Source organism: Gopherus evgoodei, chromosome 6 (assembly GCF_007399415.2).
Source record: "Gopherus evgoodei ecotype Sinaloan lineage chromosome 6, rGopEvg1_v1.p, whole genome shotgun sequence".
NCBI lineage: Eukaryota > Metazoa > Chordata > Testudines > Testudinidae > Gopherus > Gopherus evgoodei.
The window spans coordinates 102,104,643-102,126,599 of record NC_044327.1 but is presented as its reverse complement, the minus strand read 5'-3'; the positions used below and the strand labels follow the sequence as shown (position 1 = coordinate 102,126,599).

At 42.8% G+C, this 21,957-nt stretch overlaps 1 protein-coding gene across 3 annotated transcripts in view; it reads right to left on the bottom strand.

The window, feature by feature from the left end:
• Nucleotides 1-1,060: 1,060 nt before the first annotated feature.
• LOC115653702 (chondroitin sulfate proteoglycan 4-like) overlaps nt 1,061-21,957 on the bottom strand; it is a 92,707-nt gene continuing 71,810 nt past the window's right edge. Inside the window, exons 10-11 of one of the 3 annotated variants that reach the window (XM_030567261.1) lie at nt 2,480-2,555; nt 1,061-1,915 (exon numbers count right to left, since the gene is read on the bottom strand). In XM_030567261.1, the coding sequence (XP_030423121.1) occupies nt 2,521-2,555 (35 nt within the window). In that variant the 3' untranslated portion in view covers nt 1,061-1,915; nt 2,480-2,520. The remainder of the gene's footprint in view (nt 1,916-2,479; nt 2,556-21,957) is intronic. The other 2 variants (XM_030567260.1, XM_030567262.1) reach the window with 2 other exon arrangements.

Here is a 21,957-nt window from a genome sequence, read left to right as displayed (position 1 = left end):
GGCTGAAAATGATGATGAGTAATACTATAAGATATGGCAGTGACTAGTTTAGTAAGACTAGCTTCTACAATGCACGTTATGATTTTATTTTACATGTAACCATTTGTTTTCAATATATCTACTTGCTCTCATTTAATCTCTACTCTTTGTTAAATAAACTTGTTTTTGCTATACCCGTATCTAAGTGCTGTATGTTAAATGGAGAGGCAATCCTGAGATGAAAAGGGTAAGCTGGTGTGTACTGCTTCTTTGGGAGCAGTAGATCGGCAAATTCTGTGAGTGGGCCTGGGACTGGACACTCCAGAGGACACTCGGAAGGCTTGGGGGTTGAAGTATGCTTATCTCTAGCCTGTAGAGAGACAGCAAGCTAGGTGCAGGCCTTGAGTGCTTGTGTTGCCCATGGCTGATGGGGTTAGAGAGCTGGCTCCAGGCAACACAAGTACTGAATTTTGGTTTTGCCGGTGGGTACCCAACACTGGCTCCATCCCTTCTCCTGGGGCCCCGCCCCCACTCCATCTCTTCCCATCCCTGCTCCCCCAAAACTCCTTGCCCTGAACACCTCCTGCCCTCTGCTGGCTCCTTTCTGCCCAATCCTGCCTTAAGGGCAGTGAAGGGGGAGGGGGCAGAGAGGAGTGAGTGGTGGGGCAGCCCCACTCAACAGCTGATGGGCGGGGCAGTCTGCTCAACAGCTGATTGGTGGTGCAGCCACTGAAGAGCTGATGGGGACACAGAACCAGCCACTGAACAGCTGATTGGTGGCCAGCCCCAGGGATGCCAGAACAGCAACCATGGTAAACCTATTTTTTTTCCATGGGTGCTTGAGCACCTGAGAATCCACAGAGTCTGGGCCTATGCCAGGCAGGCACAGATAATGTTTTCTCATGCCAAGGACAAGTGGTAGCAAGGTGCCTCACAACCCTGGGAAGCCTCACAGCTGGTGTCATTTTTTTCTCTTTCTGCAGACATTGAAGCAGCTGAACTGTTCTGCAGTAATTGACATTCAGAAATCTTGGTGCCCAATTTAGAGAGTATATGGTATTACAAAGCAGAGAGTCCAGCTGTTTAGCTACTTTTCAAAGCAATTCCAGTCAGCAATAGTTTGCAAAGTCTGTTTAACCCATTCAGAACACACATTTTATTAAAAAAAGCTACGAGTTAGCTTTCCAAGCTGGCACCTTTGTCACAGCTCTTGCGTCTAGTTTGAGATATTACAGAACAATGCCACATGCAAAAACAGTGGGGTGTAGCTAGCAGATTAAAAAAACCCTTTTTTCAGGGTCTGAATATGCTCCATTTCCATTGTTTTAAACCTGAGCAAAACTGGCCATTCTTAAGGGAAGGGTATTTAGGACTGTGTCCTAGAGCCGACTGAAGCCCTTTTAGGAGAGGCTGAGGAACCCTGAGTTCAATGGGCATTGAGAGCCCTCAGTACTTTCCACAATGTGCTAGCAGATGGCAGGCTCAGGCCCTTATTTGTCAGTGTGCCAACTAGCCCTTCTGAAACACTTCGGGGGGGCGGGGAAAACAAACATTAAGAAATTTTACTTAGAGGCTAAATCCAAAGAAATGACATTAGATTAGTTGAAGAGTTCCTATTTGCTGGCACAGAAATACTTTAAAGCTTACTCAGCACTTTCTATCAGATGCTGATTGTCTGTGGTCACAATCTCAGCTTCCTGTTTATGTACTCCTAATATTTTCAGTGAGTCAGCATCTGGTCTGTAAAAATGTGTAGTTGTACAGGACACACTTTTCTTAGACACTGCACTTTTCATGAATGGCAGGGCATGAGTCATTTTTGCTCGTCCTTGTTCTTCAATTCATGGCACTGCTCATGTGTTTTTTTTTTTCATGTTTCCTGCAGACTGGTTGCCTTTTCAAGCTTTCCCCGTTACCCAGGAGATCAGCACTGCTTCTGAAATATAGGAAATTAAAACAACACTCATCAGTTGTGAGATGCAAGAGCTTAATTTTTAGGACATTTTGCTTCAGAAACCTGTAGTTTAGCACTTGGTAAGGGGAGCTATATGGTACCATGGCATTACAGATTTTGGTAAAATGGTGGCTTGTATGACAAATTAAAAGAAGTTACGTGTAAGTGGGAAGCCCAGGAGACAATATATTTTTCTCTACCTTATGCAGCTCAGCTCAAGAACTTTGTTGCTGTGTATTTCAAACATGAATAAATCTTTCCCCCCTTTTGGCCATAAACAGAGTTCCAGCCTGACTTTGCATAAAGAAATATGGCTCAGGTTCTCATACACCATCAAAAAGTGGGTGTATTGTTTATTAGGGCATGTTTATTAGGGTAGTAAAATAGCTTGCAGCCACACTGGTGTAGTGCTTACGTCCCATTTTCAAAAGCAATTTAGGGACTTGGAGTAAGCCATACTTTCCAAGGCAAGTCACTTTGACTCTAGTCACTTTTGAAAATGGGAGTTAGGCTCCTCAGTCACTTAGGTACTTTTGAAAATATTACCTGTAGGGTTTAATCTGTTTCATGAGCTGAGTGTGATGAGGTCAGAATCTTCTTAAAGCTGGAGTTCTTGAGAAAGCTTTGAGAAGAGATCAAATCCAGAGTTTACCATGACAATCTCCATATTTACAACCTCTAGATTTTATTGTTACTACACTCTGTACTTTAAAATTGCTTCAACTGGTTCACAACCTAGAAGGTTATCTGTTGAACAGTGCATGCTGCCTAGAACATATTACCTTGATGCTTTGCTGTCTTTACTGGCTGGCTCCCCATTGAATGCTGATTATGTCTACATTGACCTCTCCCACCCATCTCAGCCCCCCAGAGGAAGTGAGGCTCATAGCCCAGGTTAGCTGACTTGGGCTTACACTATGGAGCTAAAAATAGTAGTGTAGACATTTCCACAGGGGAAGGCTCTGAGACCCAACCTCCATGCCTGGTTTCAGAATCAGATTTTAGCCCCATAGTGCTAGCCCGAGTCAGTTGGTCTGTGCTCTGAGACTCACTGCTATGGGGTTTTGTTTTGCACAGAAGATGTCATATTCAAGGTTTCAGTCCTCAATCTGCAAAGTTCTCCCTAAAAGTGACTCAAGTTACTTGAGGAACCACCCCACTCCCTGTGATCATAACGAGTGATGAGCTGCCAAAATCTTAACAACCAGTTCCCTATATAAAGTTCTGATTTAAGGGGGGGAGGGGCCGAAGCAGGGGGGAGACATATTTGTGGGGCCAGGGGCCCATGCAGAGCCTGGGGCAAATTGCCCCATTTGTCCCCCCACCAGCCCTGCAGCTCACAGCCCCCACCCCTTACTTTGCTGGCAGCTCAAAGCAGCAGGACGACTCAGGAGCTCAGCTGAGCTGCCCAGCTGCTGGCCATGCTGCAGCTCTGCGGTGGGGAGCGGGGAAGGGGCCAAGAGAGACATCCCTGTGGGGCCGGGGGCCTCTAAAGGGCCTGGGCCAATTGCCCCACTTACCCCCTCCCCTCTGGCCAGCCCTGGAGCTTGCAGCAGCCCCCCCCCCCCACCTTGCTGGGCCTCTCAAAAAGTGGCAGCAGGACGACTCGAGAGCTCAGCTGAGCTGCCCAGCTGGTGCCAGCAGCTGGCCATGCTGCAGCTGGGGGAAAGCGGGGGAGGGGCCCAAAGAGCCTCAGCCTCCCCAGCTGGGAATCCTGGGAGCAACAGGATGGTCCGGCCCACGGACTGGAGTTCTTTGCCCACCTCCTGGTCCTTTAACAACCGGTTCTCCATGGAGATCTAATTTTAGCAAGCAGTTCTTGGGAACCTGTGGGAACCTGCTCCAGCTCACCACTGATCATAACCTCCCATAGTAACTACATTACACTGGAACAATGGAATTGTTAACTTTCCAGGAAACATCTTTTTTGGCAACTGACCCATGATTATGGAACTCATTTCTGGAAGAGATAGGAGTGACAACGCGCTTTGGGGTCCTTGGAACAAATGTAAAATTAATTTCTGGGACTGCAGGACGGAGAGAGAACAAAGGATAAAATAGTCAATAAAGGCCTGATCCTGCTCACATTGAAGTCAATGGGAGTCTTGTTAGGGCTAGAAGCAGGAGCTGCATTTGATTGTATATAGCTGAATTTCATCACTTTTAATAAAAGTTGTTCTTTTCCATTTTGCTGCTCAGCTGTTTAAAAAGGGAGTAGAATTTAGGCATTATTTCTTTAGCAATTGCATCATTCATATAAATTAACAGGGTTAGAAATACACAAATAGTTTTAAAAAGCATTAAATAAGGATGAGTTGTTTTGTTCCTAATATGCTTGGGAAAGGCCTTATTTATCTTAACCTCTTGTGCAATCTTCTGCTCATTTTCTGTTCTTTTTCTTTATTTTTTTTTATTTGCCACTCCCTTCCCTTCATTCCCTTTTCAAATGTATCTTCATCATACCATACAAAAACAACAGTTAGACATAGGGGGAATAAAAGAAAGAAAATTTTAAAAAGGGAGCATCTCCTCTGTAATTTACAGCAAGCTGTAACATAATAGTTCCAAACTCACTGGAAGAGGTCAAATTGCACAATTGTGCATGTCTGACTGAAAGAGACGTCCAGGAGTATTGCAATCAGGAAATGTTTACACAATTGAAGGACTCATGAACATTAGTCACTCTGCATATTGCATGTATTACAGGACAGATTCTATGGACTTGACTTACTCCAACAATCTTCGCTATGTTTTTTGTGTGTGTGAACAGAGTCTATAAAATGAGCTCCAGATATTTTTTTAAATGCATGAATTGATACTATGTATGCCATGACTTCAGTGAAAAGGGGCTTTTCAGTTGTTAGTGCAGTATTAGCTTGTGAATCAGGACTGGGCTTATTGTAAGAAACAATGTATTGTAGCAAATTGCCACAGGCAAGGATTCAAAGACTTAACAGGTATTTTCTGTCTCTAATTTCTATAGTTATTACAATTCTAATAGAATGTAAAATGATCCTGAAGCAATTCTAAGGAGGTGGGGCTGGGGAAGGTTGAGGAAATGGTTCACCACAAGAACTCTGTGTTCTAGGATTTTTTTATTTTTATTAAAAAACAACAACAAATTTAACATGTTTGAGGGGAGCCCTTGGGTTAATAGACCTGGTGGTAAGACATCACTTGAAGGAAGAGTTGGGGGGGGCACAGCAGATTGGATCAGGGATTGGAATTTGGATATATGGAAAGGCTCAGAGATAAGAACAGGCAGAAGATAGGAATGGCGCCGTCAGTTGTATTACTTGGGTAAAACAAAGAAGGGAATGAAAAGTGACAAAAGCAGAGAGATAGATTTTGTAGAGATTTGGTGATGGAAAATGAAGGCAAGCCATGACTTTGGGGAACAGTCCTATTGATCCCAACCGAGTTATCTACATGCTTAAAGTTAAGCAGGTGCTTATGTGCTTCTCTGGATCAGAGCTAGAGTACTCAACACGTAAGAGGATCAAGCCCCTGAGGAGGGCTGGATGTGGTCAGAGTAGCCCTTAACCTCAGATATGCTGAAGCACAGAAGTTTGTAGCTTATGCATCTACTTCCACTACTGCTGCCAGACCTCCCTTAGGGAGCTTTTTTTTTCCAGACAGTAGTTTTTATTTCCATCCATATGTCCCTCTGTTAATGGCAATTTATTTCCTATGGGCTCTCTCCTTCCCACTAAAATACATAATACTGTGTAAATTCCACTGCACTTTTCATCCAAAGATCTCAAAAGCCCTTTAAAAACATGCATAAATAAAGCTTTCTTACATGGAGGGAAAATATGATCTGTAGATGGGGAAGATGAGGCCAGAAAAGTAAAGTTTTCAAGTAACCATTGTTTTTTGATGACCTAGTTTTTGTGACCCAACTTTGGCCTGATTTCAAGAAGTGCTGAGCCTCAAAACTCCAGTTGAAGGCAAGGGAGTTGTAGGTCCATCGAACCTGTGAAAAGTGGCCCCACCATATCTTTCAAAAATCTAGCCTAAATAATTCACCCCAAGTCACACAGTAAATCAGTTGTAGTTGTGATTAGAACCTAGGAGTGCTAACTTCCTGAGCCCTGCTCGAATGTAACAGACTCTTTCTAGCTACCCCTTGCTTGTATGCTCAGTGTCACACTGCTTAGTAGATTGGAGGTCAAGAAAAAATTTCCATCTCGCCATCAGATTGGCTAGGACCTTATTGGGGAGGGAAGGGGGATTCCCTTCCTCAGCAGTGTATATGGATCAACTGTGTATATCTCACCAAATCAATTCTCTGCCATTACAGGGACCTCCAGTACTGGTGGGTTGGCTGCTCCTGTGCTCTGCCTGTGGCATGCTGTCTAGTCGCCTGAAAACTGAAATGCATTGGTCTAACTAAAGTCTTTGGGCTCAGTATAGGGGTAACTGGGTGAAATGTAGTGGCTTCTGATATACAAGAGGTCAGGCTAGGTGTCTTAAACTCTATGAAAGGAACTATTCCACAGCATGCATTTATCCCTTATTAGAGTGAGTGTTTGCAGAAAAACTGTAGTTGTTAACTTTTTACACATAAACACTGTCGCTAAAAGAACACGATTTATGGATTTCATTTTGTATTGGCATGTTACAAAGATATGTGTACACTACAGCTGTGCCTTTCATCTTCAAAACCTGCACACAGTTAAGCTGCTCTGAAAAAGCTGATGGCTTGAATCACAAACTCATGCTAGTGAGCCTAGTAAATAATGTATGCTTCCTTTCTCTTGTGAAAGGGATAATTAACATTACCATCACAACATCATATTCTGTTGAAGGAAATACTGAACTAGAGCTGATGTTTTCCTGTAAAAGCTACTGACCATCTGCTATGTCAGACTTTTGGGTAGTGACTAGTGTCAGTTTCACAACTGAGGGCACTCAGTCTTGCAGAAAGCACCACAATACACAATTGTGAGGAACAGCTCATCTATCTTTGACATTTGTAAGTAAAGGTCAGATCAGAAGTGTTTTCCAAATCACTAGTAAACGTAAACATTTTATATCTCCTAGAAAATCCAAGTCTAGAATGTATACTGCTAAAAATATTACATTAAAATACACAGTGCTTGCATTAGTGAGGTACATAAAATGTTTCTTTCAGAAGTACCCAATATGGAATTATTTTCTCTCTAATTAAACTACAGACAGGCTTCTGGAGAGACTGATGCACTAAGTAAAGTATCTGAGAGGTGTAAAAATACCGTATTGCTGAATCTGCTTTAAATAACACTCAAACAGATGGAAAAACACTATCAATCTATTCTTGCTAAAATTAAGAGCTCACTGTTAATTTGAGGATTTATGATGCTGAAAAGATTTTTAAATAATGACTATTTATTTTACTAATATTTTTGCTAAATTAGCATCTATTTTTATTCTTAGTGAAGGATCAACCTCCTTAGCTATAACCCATAAGCTTCATTTCATTGTAACATATATCCTCATCATCAACATCACCGCTCCAACCTTTTAAGAAATTATCTGATTAAAAGTAGAAGGGTTGAAGGACAATTGGGGATAATCTGCATATCGAATTTTTTTTTAAATGAGCAATTAAGACATAAGGAGTCATTACCTTGACTTCACTTGTATTTTGTCCCCTTTTCCTTATGCTTTGTCATTTGGTGAATTTTCCACATTCTAATCTCTTCAGGGCAGGTACTGAGCCTTCATTTTTGTTTTTACAGCAATTGACATTATGGACACAACCAGATATAAAATATATAATATAATAAAGTAATAAATATAACAACATGATTTTCTGGACTCTTCTCAAGGTATTTTTTGCCACTCTCCTCCATAATTAACCCTGCTCCATAATTAACCAACCCTTCAAGACAATAAATGAGCCTGCTTTGGAGGACAGGGTCAAAATTCAAAATGATCTGGACAAATTGGAGAAATGGTCTGAGGTAAACCGGATGAGGTTCAATAAAGACAAATGCAAAGTGCTCCACTTAGGAAAGAATAATCAGTTTCACACATACAGAAAGGGAAGAGACAGTCTAGGAAGGGGTATGGCAGAAAGAGATCTAGGGGTCATAGTGGACCACAAGCTAAGTATGAGTCAACAGTGTGATACTGTTGCAAAAAAAGCAAACATGATTCTGGGATGCATTAACAGATGCATTGTAAACAAGACATGAGAAGTCATTCTTCCGCTCCACTCTGCGCTGGTTAGACCTCAACTGGTGTATTGTGTCCAGTTCTGGGCACTGCATTTCAATAAAGATGTGGAGAAATTGGAGAGGGTCCAAAGAAGAGCAACAAGAATGATTAAAGGTCTTGAGAACATGACCTATGAAGGAAGGCTGAAAGAACTGGGTTTATTTAGTTTGGAAAAGAGAAGACTGAGAGGGGACATGATAGCAGTTTTCAGGTATCTAAAAGGGTGTCATCAGAAGGAGGGAGAAAACTTGTTCACCTTAGCCTCTAATGATAGAACAAGAAGCAATGGGCTTAAACTGCAGCAAGGGAGATTTAGGCTGGACATTAGGAAAAATTTCCTAACTGTCAGGGTAGTTAAACACTGGAATAAATTGCCTAGGGAGGTTGTGGAATCTCCATCTCTGGAGATATTTAAGAGTAGGTTAGATAAATGTCTATCAGGGATGGTCTAGACAGTATTTGGTCCTGCCATGAGGGCAGGGGACTGGACTCGATGACCTCTCGAGGTCCCTTTCCAGTCCTAGAGTCTATGAATTTATGAATCCCTGAACTCTGGTGGTTGTGGGAGGATATTTCAGTCTTCGTGACCCATTCAGGACCTGGCCTCTTTGCCAATTATTTTGATAATTTTTCATGATATGGACACAAGTCCACCTGTCAGTTAGACTGCCAAACTTACTTCATTTAGGCTCCTACAGTATAGTCAGATTGTACATTTTTATCATTAATAGCCTGGGTGGAACTGAACCTGAAACTGAAAGGTTAAAGGACTGTCAATTCCTTGAGCCATCCAGTCTCCCTGCTTTCTTTCTTTTTCTGGATTTTTTCCAACAGCATAACTGCATTCAAGGCCCTTTGTTTTCAGATTTTACCAGTTTTTACCTAAAGTTTCCCAAGTTTTACAAAAAGTATTTTTAAATGAATTTTCACCCAAATTTTGGACCACTCACATATATGAAAATACTGATCCCGTTAAGAAAATGCAATACATTACATTAGGGAGATGTGCTTATGTTAATCATAAATGAGTCATTGTGTAAAGGCAAGGGTGTCTGTCAAAGAAAGGCAGCGTAGTGGAAGATACACAGGGTACATCTACATTCCAACCCAAAACCAAACCCAAAAAACCCTGCTGCACCAAGTCTCTGAGCCTGGGTCAACTGACTTAGGCTCCTGGGGCTTGCACAAAGGGGCCAAGAATAACAGCATAGATATTACAGTTTGGGCTGGAGCCTGGGGTCTGAAACATGGCAAGGGGGGAGAGTTTCAGAGCCTGGTCTCCTGCCCAAGAGGGAATGTCTACACTGCTATTTTTGGCCCTGTAACCAGGACCGGCACTAGGGGTTTGAGCGCCCTAGGCGGACGGCAATTTCAGCGCCCCGCGCGCTGGTCCTGCGGCTCCGGTGGAGCTCCCGCAGTGATGCCTGCGGAGGGTCCGGTGCTCCGCAGCTCCGGTGGAGCTGCTGCAGTGGTGCCTGCGGGTGGTCCACCGGAGCCACGCGAGCAGTTGACCGTCCGCAGGCACGACTTCGGCAGCTCTACTGGAGCCGCGGACCAGCGGACCCTCCGCAGGCACCACTGCAGCAGCTCCACCGGAGCCGCCTGCCGCCCCCTCCGGCAAAACGGCGCCCACCAATTATTCTGGCGCCCTAGGCGATTGCCTAGGCTGCCTAAATGGTAGTGCCGGCCCTGCCTGTAACACAAACTCCAGTCAGTTGAGCCAGGCTCTGAGACTTGCTGCTGTGGGTTGGGTTTTTTGCAGTGTGAATATATCCACCACACACCCACCCATGCGTTCATGCACATATTGTTAGTGGTGATACAAACCACAGAATTAAACTGCTTTTAATTTCAATATGCTTAGTTGTCTCAATTTGTTGCTTTTTATCTGTTCTCCCATCTCCCAACATTAACCCCAAAATGTAATTTTTTTGCACCAATATTTATTTTTTGTAAGGAACACCAATAAATTTCCAGGAATTTTAAAACAAAATAAAATCCAAAAATGAAGGACCTTGACTATATTACAGTATGAAAATGTAATACGAAATGTCTATCATATTTTTCTTTTTAAAGATGTAATCATTTCACCCAATTAAAAAAAACACCAGTATCTGTTCCTTTTTAAAATGTAAACTAATTTCTTCTGTTTAGAAATAGTAAATCCCCCTGAAGGTTCCACGTACGGGGTTGAGAGAATGTCGTTCTTTCAAAGCATTGCACTGTGATTGACGAGAATCCACCTGACTTAGGCAACAAGAGCCAACCAGAGATTTATTTGGCTGTTTTTAGATTAAAAGTTTCAGCTAACAAAGTCAAAACTAGTGTCAGACAAAGAGAGCACTTCCAGAGTCTGCTCATTTCCCTGGCATAATTCCTTAGTGAACACTTTTTACCTGTATTAATTCCATGTCAGAACCGTACGAAACTCTGAGGGAGAAACTCTGGGCTGTATTACATAGGAGCAAAGGAGCCTCTTCTAGGGCAAGAGTTACAAATCTGGATTGCCTACATTTAGGCTACTATATCCATATTTAAACATGTTAATAGTGGCCTGATTTTCAAAGCTACTGAGCATACAGCAGCTCTATTGACATTTTTGGAGTATAACTTTAGTGCACCTCACTCTTAATAAGGTAGAATCTGCCTCATTTTTAGGTCATAGATTCATAGATTTAAGGCCTGAAGGGACTGTTATGAACATCTGGACCAGGGATTTTCAAACCTTTTTTCTGGGGACCCAGTTGAAGGAAATTGTTGATGCCCATGACCCAATGGAGCTAGGGATGAGGGGTCTAAGGTGTGGAAGGGGATCAGGGCTGGTGCAAAGGGTTGAGGTGCAGGGGTGAGGACTGTGGGGTGGGGCCAGGAATGAGGGGTTCAAGTTTGTGGGGGGCCTCACCACTAGAGAAGGGGATTGGGGCACAGGCACAGACTTACCTCTGGTAGCTCAGCAGTGCAGCTGGGGTGTATCATGGACTGTGCTGTGCCCTGGAAGCGGCCAGCAGCAGATCTGGCTCCTAGGAAGAGGCATACAAGTGGCTCTTCATGACTCTTGCCTGCAGGCACTACCCCCATCAGTTTGGAGTGCGGAGCTGGTGCTCGGGGCAGGAGCAGCGCATGGAGCTCCATGGCCCCCCTGCCTAGAAGCCGGACCCCTGTGGCCACTTCCGGAGTGCAGCATGGTGTCAGAAAAGGTAGGCACTAGCCTGCCTTAGCAGGGCGGCACCACCAACGGGACTTTTAATGGTGCTGACCAGAGCAAGGCAACCCAATGCCTTACATGCTGCAATCCAACCCACAGATTGAAAAACACCGATCTAGACCAACTTCCTGCATAATAGGTCATAGACCCTGACTGACTCAAGACCATAACTGCTGCATGAGCTATTGCATATATTTTAGAAAGACATCTGGTCTTGAGTTAAAGATTTCCAGTGATAGAGAATCTATCATGTTCCAAGGTAAGTTGTTCCAATCGTTAAGTACCTTCACTCCTAAAAATGTGCACCTTATTTTTAGTCTGAATTTGTCCAGCTTCAGCTTCCAACTATTTGATCTTGTTATACCTTTTTCCTGCTAGATTAAATATATTCCCCCCTGTAGGTACTTGTAGACCATGATCAAGTCACCTCTGACCCTTCTCTTCCATAAACTAAATATAACACGTTTCTTAACTCTCTCAGTATAACACATTTTCCTCAAATGTCTCACCATAAGGCAAGTCTCAGTCCCAATGTCTCACTGTAAGGCATGTTCTCAATTATTTCCTTGAATGTTTCATCTCTAATCATAGAACAGAATCATAGAATATCAGGGTTAGAAGGGACCTCAGGAGGTCATCTAGTCCAACCCCCTGCTCAAAGCAGGACCAATTCCCAACTAAATCATCTCAGCCAGGCCTTTGTCAAGCCTGACCTTAAAAACCTCTAAGGAAGGAGATTCCACCACCTCCGTAGGTAATCCATTCCAGTGCTTCACCACTCTCTGAGTCGAAAATTTTTTTCCTAATATCCAACCTAAACCTCCCCCGCTGCAACTTGAGACCATTACTCCTTGTTCTGTCATCGGGTTCCACTGAGAACAGTCTAGATCCATCCTCTTTGGAACCCCCTTTCAGATAGTTGAAAGCAGCTATCAAATCCCCCCTCATTCTTCTCTTCTGCAGACTAAACAATCCCAGTTCCCACAGCCTCTTCTCATAAATCATGTGCTCCAGCCCCCTAATCATTTTTGTTGCCCTCCCCTGGACTCTTTCCAATTTTTTCACATCCTTCTTGTAGTGTGGGGCCCAAAACTGGACACAGTACTCCAGATGAGGCCTCACCAATGTCGAATACAGTGGAATGATCACATCCCTCGATCTGCTGGCAATGCCCCTCATCGAGAACCCTTTCCAGTTTTCCAGCATCCTTTTATAAGCGTAGACACCAGAACTGAACACAGTATTCTAGTAATGGTCTCCTTTATGCCATATAGAGAGGTACTGCCACTTCCTTAGTCCTACCTGATATTCCTCTGCTTATACATCTGTACACTGTGTACACACCTCCTACTACAGCATTACACTGAGAACATGTTCCATTGATTATCTGTTGTTGCTCAGAGTCCTTTTCAGTTTTTTTGCATTCCAGGATAAATTCCCCCACTTTGTAAGTATGACATACATTATTTTTTACTGGGTGTACCTGTGACTAGTTGTGACCTTAACTGAAGATTTTCACAGCATTGTCTTTCACCTCCCTTAGTATGAGGCTATGTTTTTTGTCATGAGGCCCATTTCGAATAGTTAAATCAGCAGTTGTGGTAGCATAACCTTACTGTAATACCTCTGCAGCAATTAGTTATCTGGGAGTCTTCACTCTTATGGACACTTCCAGACCGTAGGCTCAAAATGCCACAAAATGACAGCAAAAGAAAAGGGGACAAAAAAAAAGAGAGATTTCAGAGAAAAGAGAATGATGATAAAAAGTATGTGTTGGGTAAACAGGAAATTGTTTCTTCAGTCCATCCTCTTAACTATGGCTGGCTCAGATGCATGGTAACAAAGTTTATATATGACTTTCACCGAACATAATTTTAAAAATCTCCCTTTCTACTGGTGTATCTACAAAACATACTATGTCACTTCAGCTAAATGTAGTTGTTATTTGAGTCCTTCCAAGATATGTTCCACTGAAAACTCCTTTTGAAACAGTTTTAATTTCTCTCTCTCCCTCTTTTAATATAATTTTTTTTTTCAAATATGTTTGTCTACCTTTTCATGAAGCAGTGTCTACCAGGCTTTTGGAAAACAAAAAAAGAACCAAAGATGACTATGGGCACATTGTCAGAGATTTTCTGTTTATCAAACCACCGATGGTTTTTAGTGATATATTATATAATCAGGAAAAACAACACTGTGAGGAGATGAAGAAACCTGGAAAGCATCTCACTAAACTCAAACCATTGAAGAGGTGACTGCATTAATATTCCTCTTTGTACCATCTTATTCCAATACACATTTTCTCCACTACCAGACAATGGTGCTAATGCAACGTGCTGTAAAATATGTGCTTAATGTATATGAAATGCTTGGCCTGACTATAAAGATTCTTAGCTGTTCCTATTAAATTGCAAACTCATTACATACTTGTACTTACATGATCTGGGCTGTTATTTACTCTGCACTTAGCCAGACTGATCCTAATATTTGTCTCATTCATATGCATACAGCACTTGCTCATGCCATCTCAAGATTAATACACTACTTGCTTGTAGAATTCTCTGACTTAAGGATAATAATGTCAAATCTGTAGATGTTTTAAATCAAAATTATCTCAGCCTTATGTTTCTAGTTTTAGGTTCATAAAACCAGCATTTCTGATTATCTTGATAGGAAACTAATTGAAACACTGTTATGTAAAGCTCAGTTCTGGATTTTTAAGCAGGAGCCCACAATACTTATAAGGTAGATTGGACTGGAAAAAAGTGCAAGGACGGAGGGTCTCAAATTCAGCCTACTCAATTCCAAAATGCTGAGGAATGAAGACTCTCTGCACCAGTAAATTTGATTTTGTATTTTATATTGTACACCTCTGATGAAAGCACAGTAGCTTCAACTCTGCAGCCAACTTACCGGTGTTAGAAAAACCCTAAGTGGATCAGGAAAACTTGTTCAAGACAGTCTTTGGTTTACAATGGTGCCAGTGGCTCCATGGAGCTGGGCCCATGCTCAGAAGGGGCCCTGGCCTGTTCCAATTGCACTGTGCCCTGAGACCCCGCTGGCTCCCCCCGCCCACCACTTGCTTCTCTCGGCCTGCCTGCCGACCAAGGGCTCCTCTTCTCCTCCTGGCCCCGCTCCCCTTCTCCTCTCTGCCCCCTGGCCAGACCCCAGTGCACCTCTGGCTCCATGCAGTCTCTGCTTCCCACCACCTGTGGGGCTTTGCCTGTCTCCCTGGAGCTGTGCCGCCTGGTACTGGTGCAGAAGCCTTGGTGTCTCAGCCAGTAGTGGGGGGCTGGGGGACAGTGTGGGGGGCGTGGCTGGGCCCCTCCAGTAAAGTGGGTCCTGAGGGAGCCGGCCTGGATGATTGCGCCACTCCCAAGGGGCCGGAACATTCCTGGCTCCGGGACCAACCCTGGATGCTCTGCTGACTCAGCCCAGCAGACACAGTCACCTCCCAGCAGTGCTGGTGAGTGTGGCTGGAAGGCAGGGAGTGGGTTTCTGGGAGGCCTGGGTGGGTGCTGGGCTGTGAGGGGGCAGGGAAGATGTGTGTGTTGGGGCACTAGGGAGTGGGGGTTCTGTGGAGAATGCTGGGCAGTTGTGGTGGGGCTGTGGGCAGGGGTGGTGTTGTGCAGGGTGCTGTGCTTTTGCGGGGAGTCTGGGGGGCCTCTGGCCCTAGGGAGTTGGGGGGTGTTGGGCAGGGCTGTGTGGCATAGCATGGACCAAGGCCCGACAGGGCAGGCCACTGTGCATCTGACAACTGCCAGTTTGTAAACAGTGCCCTTGCACTGGGCTTTGGCAGAGCAGGGCCACCTCTGCCATACCATGCACCTGGCCAGCCCCTCACTCCGGGGACTGACCTCCCCGTGCCAATGCTCCATTGCCCCTCTGGAGGCGCACAAATATGTTTGGAGCCCGGCCCACAAAAGATTAATTCAGCCTTGGTTCAAGATCTGAGCAGACACAGCAGAGTGCAACTCATTAATGCTTGACGTCAAAGCAAGCACTGTCACAGAAGCAAAGAGGTAACACCACTGTCCAGCACCCATAGGATTAGTGAAATATTTGACAATAATGTGTAGGCAAAATTGCTTTGATTGATATAAAGGTGTGAGATTCCAGTGCTGCTTATTGGAAAGAAGAGCATATAAACAGCAATGATAAAGAATCCAGGCTATCCTTCTCTAAGTGTAGGATGCTTGAGGAAGGACATTCAGAAGGCTTTGGTCATTGAGAATCTGAGTTCTTACTACACGTCAGACTGGGAGAAATGGCTACAGGAAAAAACATTTCTCTTTACAGCTCATTTCTCTTACAGCAGTAATGCAACCTCATGCTCTAGATTTTATACTTCATGTTAAATCTTATTGCAAAGATACATTCTCTCATCACTACACATCCCATGTGTACACAAAGCTCTTTGGTTTAGGTGGTAAAAACTACCACAGGCAAGTCAGATCCAACCAAAAGATACAGCCGCCCTAAAAAGTCATTTGAAGTTCTTCATTATCTGTCCCCTCCCCCCAAAAGAGGGTGAAACGAAACCAGGCAATTTCCTGTTTCTAGTTTTTTTAAGGGACCTTCAAAGATAGGTTGTAGACAGAGTCAGGCATCCTCTTTGGTCTTAATCATATATTCCTGTGGAAGATATTAGTCATTTGCATCTCTCTCTTTCTGTAATGGGTTAGAGGTTGAGGTCAGTGATGTACGGTAAAGAATCTTTGTGAAATACTTTACCCGCCTTTGGCACTTTGAAACATATGCTTTAACTTTATCTGACAATATGACTCTTACACTGTACTCAAAGCATGTTTCAGTCATAGCTGACTGGCATTTTAAAGGAAAAGGACTTTTTCATGTTAGATAACTGAAGGAGGCCCTGCAGACAATACAAGCAAAGGGCTTAATTCTTTTTCACACCCATTGACACAGGAGATAAAAGATAATTAGGAAACTGATTTATGTATCATATAGTCAGAAGACTGTGAAGCAATATCACAGAAAAACAGAAATATATCTTATTATCCTTAACACATTAATTTGAATGGATTTTATTGGAAACCAGATTACATGATGCATAGTCAATACTGGAAATCTTGCCAAAAAAGTGGATATCCCGTCTCACATGATTTTTATAAGATCATTAGAACAATGATTACAGAAGTCTTTCCACAGTTCTAAATATTAAAATTTGTCCTGTTCCAAAAATCTGTGTAGTGGATTGCTAGGTAAATTAAATCTTCCAGTTAACACCATGAAATGAGTACTCATGATTTTGTTAATAATAAAACATGTAATAATCAGATAACAGAGCTCTAACAACTCCAGTGCATTACAAATGGTTGAAACAATATCAAATCCTTAATGGAGAAAATTTAACTTTACGTGGGAGACAAAATAGGAGAAAATACACAATTGAGGTCATGATATAATATGTTTTTCATGTACAATGGCATGATGAAAATCAACATTTTACAGATGACGGGCCAGATCCCCAACTGGTATAGATCAATGTGGTCCACTGACTTCAACAGATGCCAGTTTAAACCAGCTAAAGATCTAACCCAAATATGTAGTTTATATATACTGATGTCAAGATTTTGTGATGGGCCTTTCCTGTGATTAAAAAAAAAATTACAAAAAAACATAAGTTAAACTGGTAGCTGTGTATGTTTGCATATCTTCTCAAGGAGCAGGGATCTGGCCAGGGCTGTAAATCTGAGAATTTCCTCACCATTTCTCAGATGGTGTGAACCTGGCAGAATCAGCTCCTCCACCAGTCCCTCAATGTGCGGGATATATGAGAGATGCAGAGAAACAGAGTACAGTTCCCTCCACTAATTCACAGCTTCCAACAGTCCCCATCCCCTCTCAGGTTCTGAGCAGATCAAAACACAGGAGAGAATAAGCCCCCACATTGTCTGAAGCTGTGCAATGCTTCCTAATGCACTGAGGACCTGGCCCTTAATCTATAAAAGGGGCCTATCCGTATTAGGAAAAGACTAGCCGATAACTTTACTCAGACTATACAACTTCACCCAGACCACAGGAAGTTTAAAATTATGACCTGGCTTACACTTGCAGCTGCACTGTGTATCTAAAGGGAACAAAATGATGAGTTCCCGTACAGTAACAACAATAATTTGTGTATAATGAACCTTCTGATTAAAGATACTTATAGGTTTGGCTATCTCGGGCTTTAGTAATGAGCCAGAGATTTTCTATTGCATCTTTTGCTTTCAGGTCAGTAGGAGGTTTGAATCCAGATCAGTAGTGACAAAATTAGTACCATCTGGTGGCTTTGGAGAGGTCTGTGTAAGATAAATTGGTGTTTAGTCAAGTGCCCATGGGGACAAAATCCCACCAGCACAATGGGTACCAATTGGCAAAGTCAGCAGAGCCTCTGAGGAAGGAATAAGCATAGACACTAGTCTAAGCCTTACAGCTGATTTCCCCCAAGCCAGGAATGAAATGTTGTGATAGGATAGTATTTGTCACACTGGTCTTTGTATATTAATCAATAGGACAGCCAACTTCAGGGCCATCAATCCAATGCATAGATAAGTATTAAACTGGCGCCATTTGAACAAATGAGATGTTTGTCTTTACAGGTGACGTGTTTCCAGAGAGTTAGGCCAGACCACAAATAAACTATTAAAAATTGTATGATTTTTATCTCTCTCCATCAGAGTACACATAATCAATTGTCATCCAGATCTGATCTTGGGATCTAGGCCCCTGAGCCCTCTAAAAGTCCATCTCCTAGAGACTCTGATAGGGGTGATAGCCCTGTTGTAACTTAAAAAATTATAGAGAATTTCATTTTTCTTATTTTTCATGGATTGTAGTTGTCTACAGGTGTATGATGGGATGGAAGTTATTCACACAACTACTCTCATGATTTCATGTGTACACCGAAACTTTGTAGCACCACCACCTCTTCACTTACTTTCGTGAAGTGCTGCACAACTCACAAGACTAGCCCTCTTTTTATCTTATGTACCAATTTCTATCTGGACATCTTAAATATCCACCTAGATACACAGATACCAGTTTTTAGATACAGGAATAGAGCATGGCATTTTAGGCCGGATTCTGGTCCCTGCTCTACTTTGGGTTGATTCAAAGGGGTAGTAACCTAGTCACCGCTGCACTCTGGCTCTCCTTAGTCTCTGGAACAGCCCTTTGAGGTTGTTGTGGGAAGCAAGGGGTAAATTAAAGCAGTCTTCAGGGATCTGTACTACTCTCCATCCTGCACTGTACTACTCCTCACACTGAGCAGATGCATCTTAGAATTAGGGCCTCTAGAGCCAAATTATAAATGCCTCTTAATGTTTGCAAATAAACATGTATTTTTAAATATGAAAACCTTTCAAATTCTGTTTAGCAGAGAGAGTTAAAACTCCATACGAATTCACATTAACCCTTTCCTTACTATACTACTGGAGACATTTACAAGATTTATTTTTATTTATTTTTAAAGCAATAAACTAACAATTTTTTTCATTCATCAAAGAATGTTGTTGCAACATCTGGATCACACTATATGATACTCAGCTGAGTCAGACTGGACAAGTGTTAGTCTGAAAACAAATCAGTAATTCCTACCTATAAGTTAAGATTTCAATGACTCTCTCATTAAGGAGTCCCCTGAAATGGGGTTTGTGACAGTGCCAGCTACTCATGTAAATGGAGAAAACATTCAAAATGTTTGCCTTATAGCCAAATGAATCTTCCTTTTCAATCTCCTGCAACAGGCATAGAGTTACACAGAGACACACACCTTTTAACTACAGCATCTCACCAGCCACTCAGTCAAGAAAACTCGTTCCTTTCACCCTGATTCTTTTCGGCAACTCCATTTTCTGTGGCACATAGCCAATTCTCAAGGCCCAGTATATGTGGAATACTACTACCTGCTTCTTGCACATACACAGAAGCATTGCTGCTTCGCCTCTGCTATCCACACTCTACCGGCTCATCACTGATTTCTGGATCCAGTTCCAAATTGCTCTCCTTGTTCTTAAATCCTTCTATGCACTTGGATCCAGACAAGTCCAGCCTACCTCATAGAACTTGCCTCTCTCTTGCCCTCCTCATTCCCTCTGCTTGTCTACAATTTGCCTCTCTCTCTTTTAGAGGGCTCTCTTGTTGATGTTGATGCATCTTTTGTTGTCTGGAAAAAACTCTCTGCCTTCCTGAGTCTCCATCTCATTCCAGTTATTAGCTGAAATATATCTCATCTCAATTTCTCTCTTCCTCATTTTTGTGATCTTTGTTACTGTGTTATTTCATTCAGTGAAGTATTTTCTGGCAACATACATGAAAGATGCTATGCAAAATAAAGTACATTAAATGCAGTACATGGACTTTATCATCAATCATATGCTATGCATTTAATGAAGATCTAATTTTTTGTTTCCTGTCCAAACAGTTCTGAGATATTCAATACAGCACGATTTCAATACTTAATCTGCTCAGTCTCTACTTTTCCAGCCAATCTATGAGATCTAATGCCTCTCTGACTCTGAGGTTAAGAAAATGTTACTCAGCTAAAACCTCACACTGCAAACAAACAACTTAATCAGTTGGTAGTGGTTTCAGCAGGTGCATAAAAGGACCAAGAAACACAGAAGCAAGTCTAGAAATGGGGAAAATGAGCATGTTGAAGAAAAGGCTTCATTACAGAGTCTGTGAACAGCTTCCAAGCCAGGGATTTCACAAATCACAAACTTTCTGCTGGGATTGAATTTCAGATATGCAGCTCTGGCAGGAATTTAACATTTAACTTTACTCTGAATCAAGTTAAGATAAATTAATAGAGTTTCCATCGCATTTGCCAGGACAATTATTTTCAGTATGTTTAAAAATATTCATTGACTACACTTAAAACAGTAACAGGATAGATTTGAAAAGATGCTGGGTGTGGGGAGGCAGCTTGCATTTTAGGGCCCTGCACCAGTCTCACTGTTGGGTTTGGCCATCGCAAGAGAAGCTATACCGTTTTTAACTTGCTGCAGAAATGACTGACTAGTTTCATGTTGCTTCTATTAATTTTACCAAGATGGAAGAAGCAAAAGCTTTGTAAGTACGGAGAGCAAAAAACATGAAGAAACACATTTTTAGCACAACATTCTTAGATGCTTAACGAAGAGCAAGAGTATGTGCATGTGAAAAGGGGAGAACTGAATACTGTTACTGATATTGATGTCCTGATTTTAGGCCCAGTACTGCAAGGCGCTGAATAGAGCTGGGCAGGAAATCGTACTCTTTCCCATTCAAATTTTTGAGAATTAATTTTTTTTTCCTGTACTGAATAGGAACAAAAAGTGGAAATCACATATATAGGGAGTCCTTGGACTTATGACGCCCGACTTACGTCACATGCCATTTATGAGGCTTTTCAATTGACTGCCCGTTTCTCCCAGGGCCGGCGCTTCCATTTAGGCGCCCTAGGCAATCGCCTAGGGTGCCAGGATTATTGGGGGGGCAGCATTTTGCGGGGGAGGGCAGGCGGCTCCGGTTGACCTGCCACAGTCGTGCCTGAGGAGGGTCCCCTGGTCCCGCGGCTCCAGTGGAGCTGCCGCAGGCATTTCTGCGGATGGTCCGCTGCTCCCGCAGCTCTGGTGGGCCTCCTGCAGGCACGACTGCGGCAGCTCCACTGGAGCCGCGGGACCAGCGTGCGGGGCGGTGAAATGCCCGTGCACCTAGGGCGCTAAAAATACTAGCGCTGGTCCTGGTTTCGCCCCACAACGCTTGTTTCACCCTGACAGGCTTCGAGGCAGCAGGGGAGATTGTTGCCGGGTAGAGTTGCCGCTTGTTTTTGATTGGCTCCTGGCCCCAGCCAATCAGAAAACTTGAACAGTGATTGGTTGAGGCTCAGCATGTGAGCCATTCTCCCTGGCTTTCTGAACCTGTGTTGTTGGCATTCTGAGCAGCATATGGGAATTTATATGTTTATTTGAATGCTTATTACAAAATAGTGTACAGAAAATACAGTGATCTTGCAACATTAGTCATCTATAATTCATTTAGTACAAAAAACTGGGTTATTGTTGTAAAAACAGTGTATCAAGCCTTGGATCAGGAACCGATCCTCCCTTCATACTATTGATTCCTATGGGAAAAGCAGTTTCAACTTACAACAGAATTCTGAGGAACGAATTGTGTCATAAGTCTGAGGACTCCCTGTATTGAACAGTGGAAATCATGACCTGAAAATCTGGGGAAAAAAATCAGATTGGGTCAATTGAAACCTCTCATTTCAATAATTCTGAAACCTTTCTTGTCCATTTTGACCTTTACATTTATTTATTTATTTATTTTCCCAATTTTATTGGAAATTAACTTCCCAGCAAAACAACATTTTGTCTACAAATTCTGAGCACTTCTAGTGCTGAGCACTTCCTACCCCTCATGATTCAGGGAGAATTGAAGTCACTCAGCACCTCATATTTTTCCCAAATAAGAAGTTAGACTTTAAGTTCTCCAAAGCAGGGACTGCAGACTACTCTGTGTTTATACGGTACCTAGCACAATGGGGCCCCGATTCTTGTTTGGTTTCTAGACACTATGATAATACAAATACAAAAATGCAGCTCAACAATGCAGCCTGACA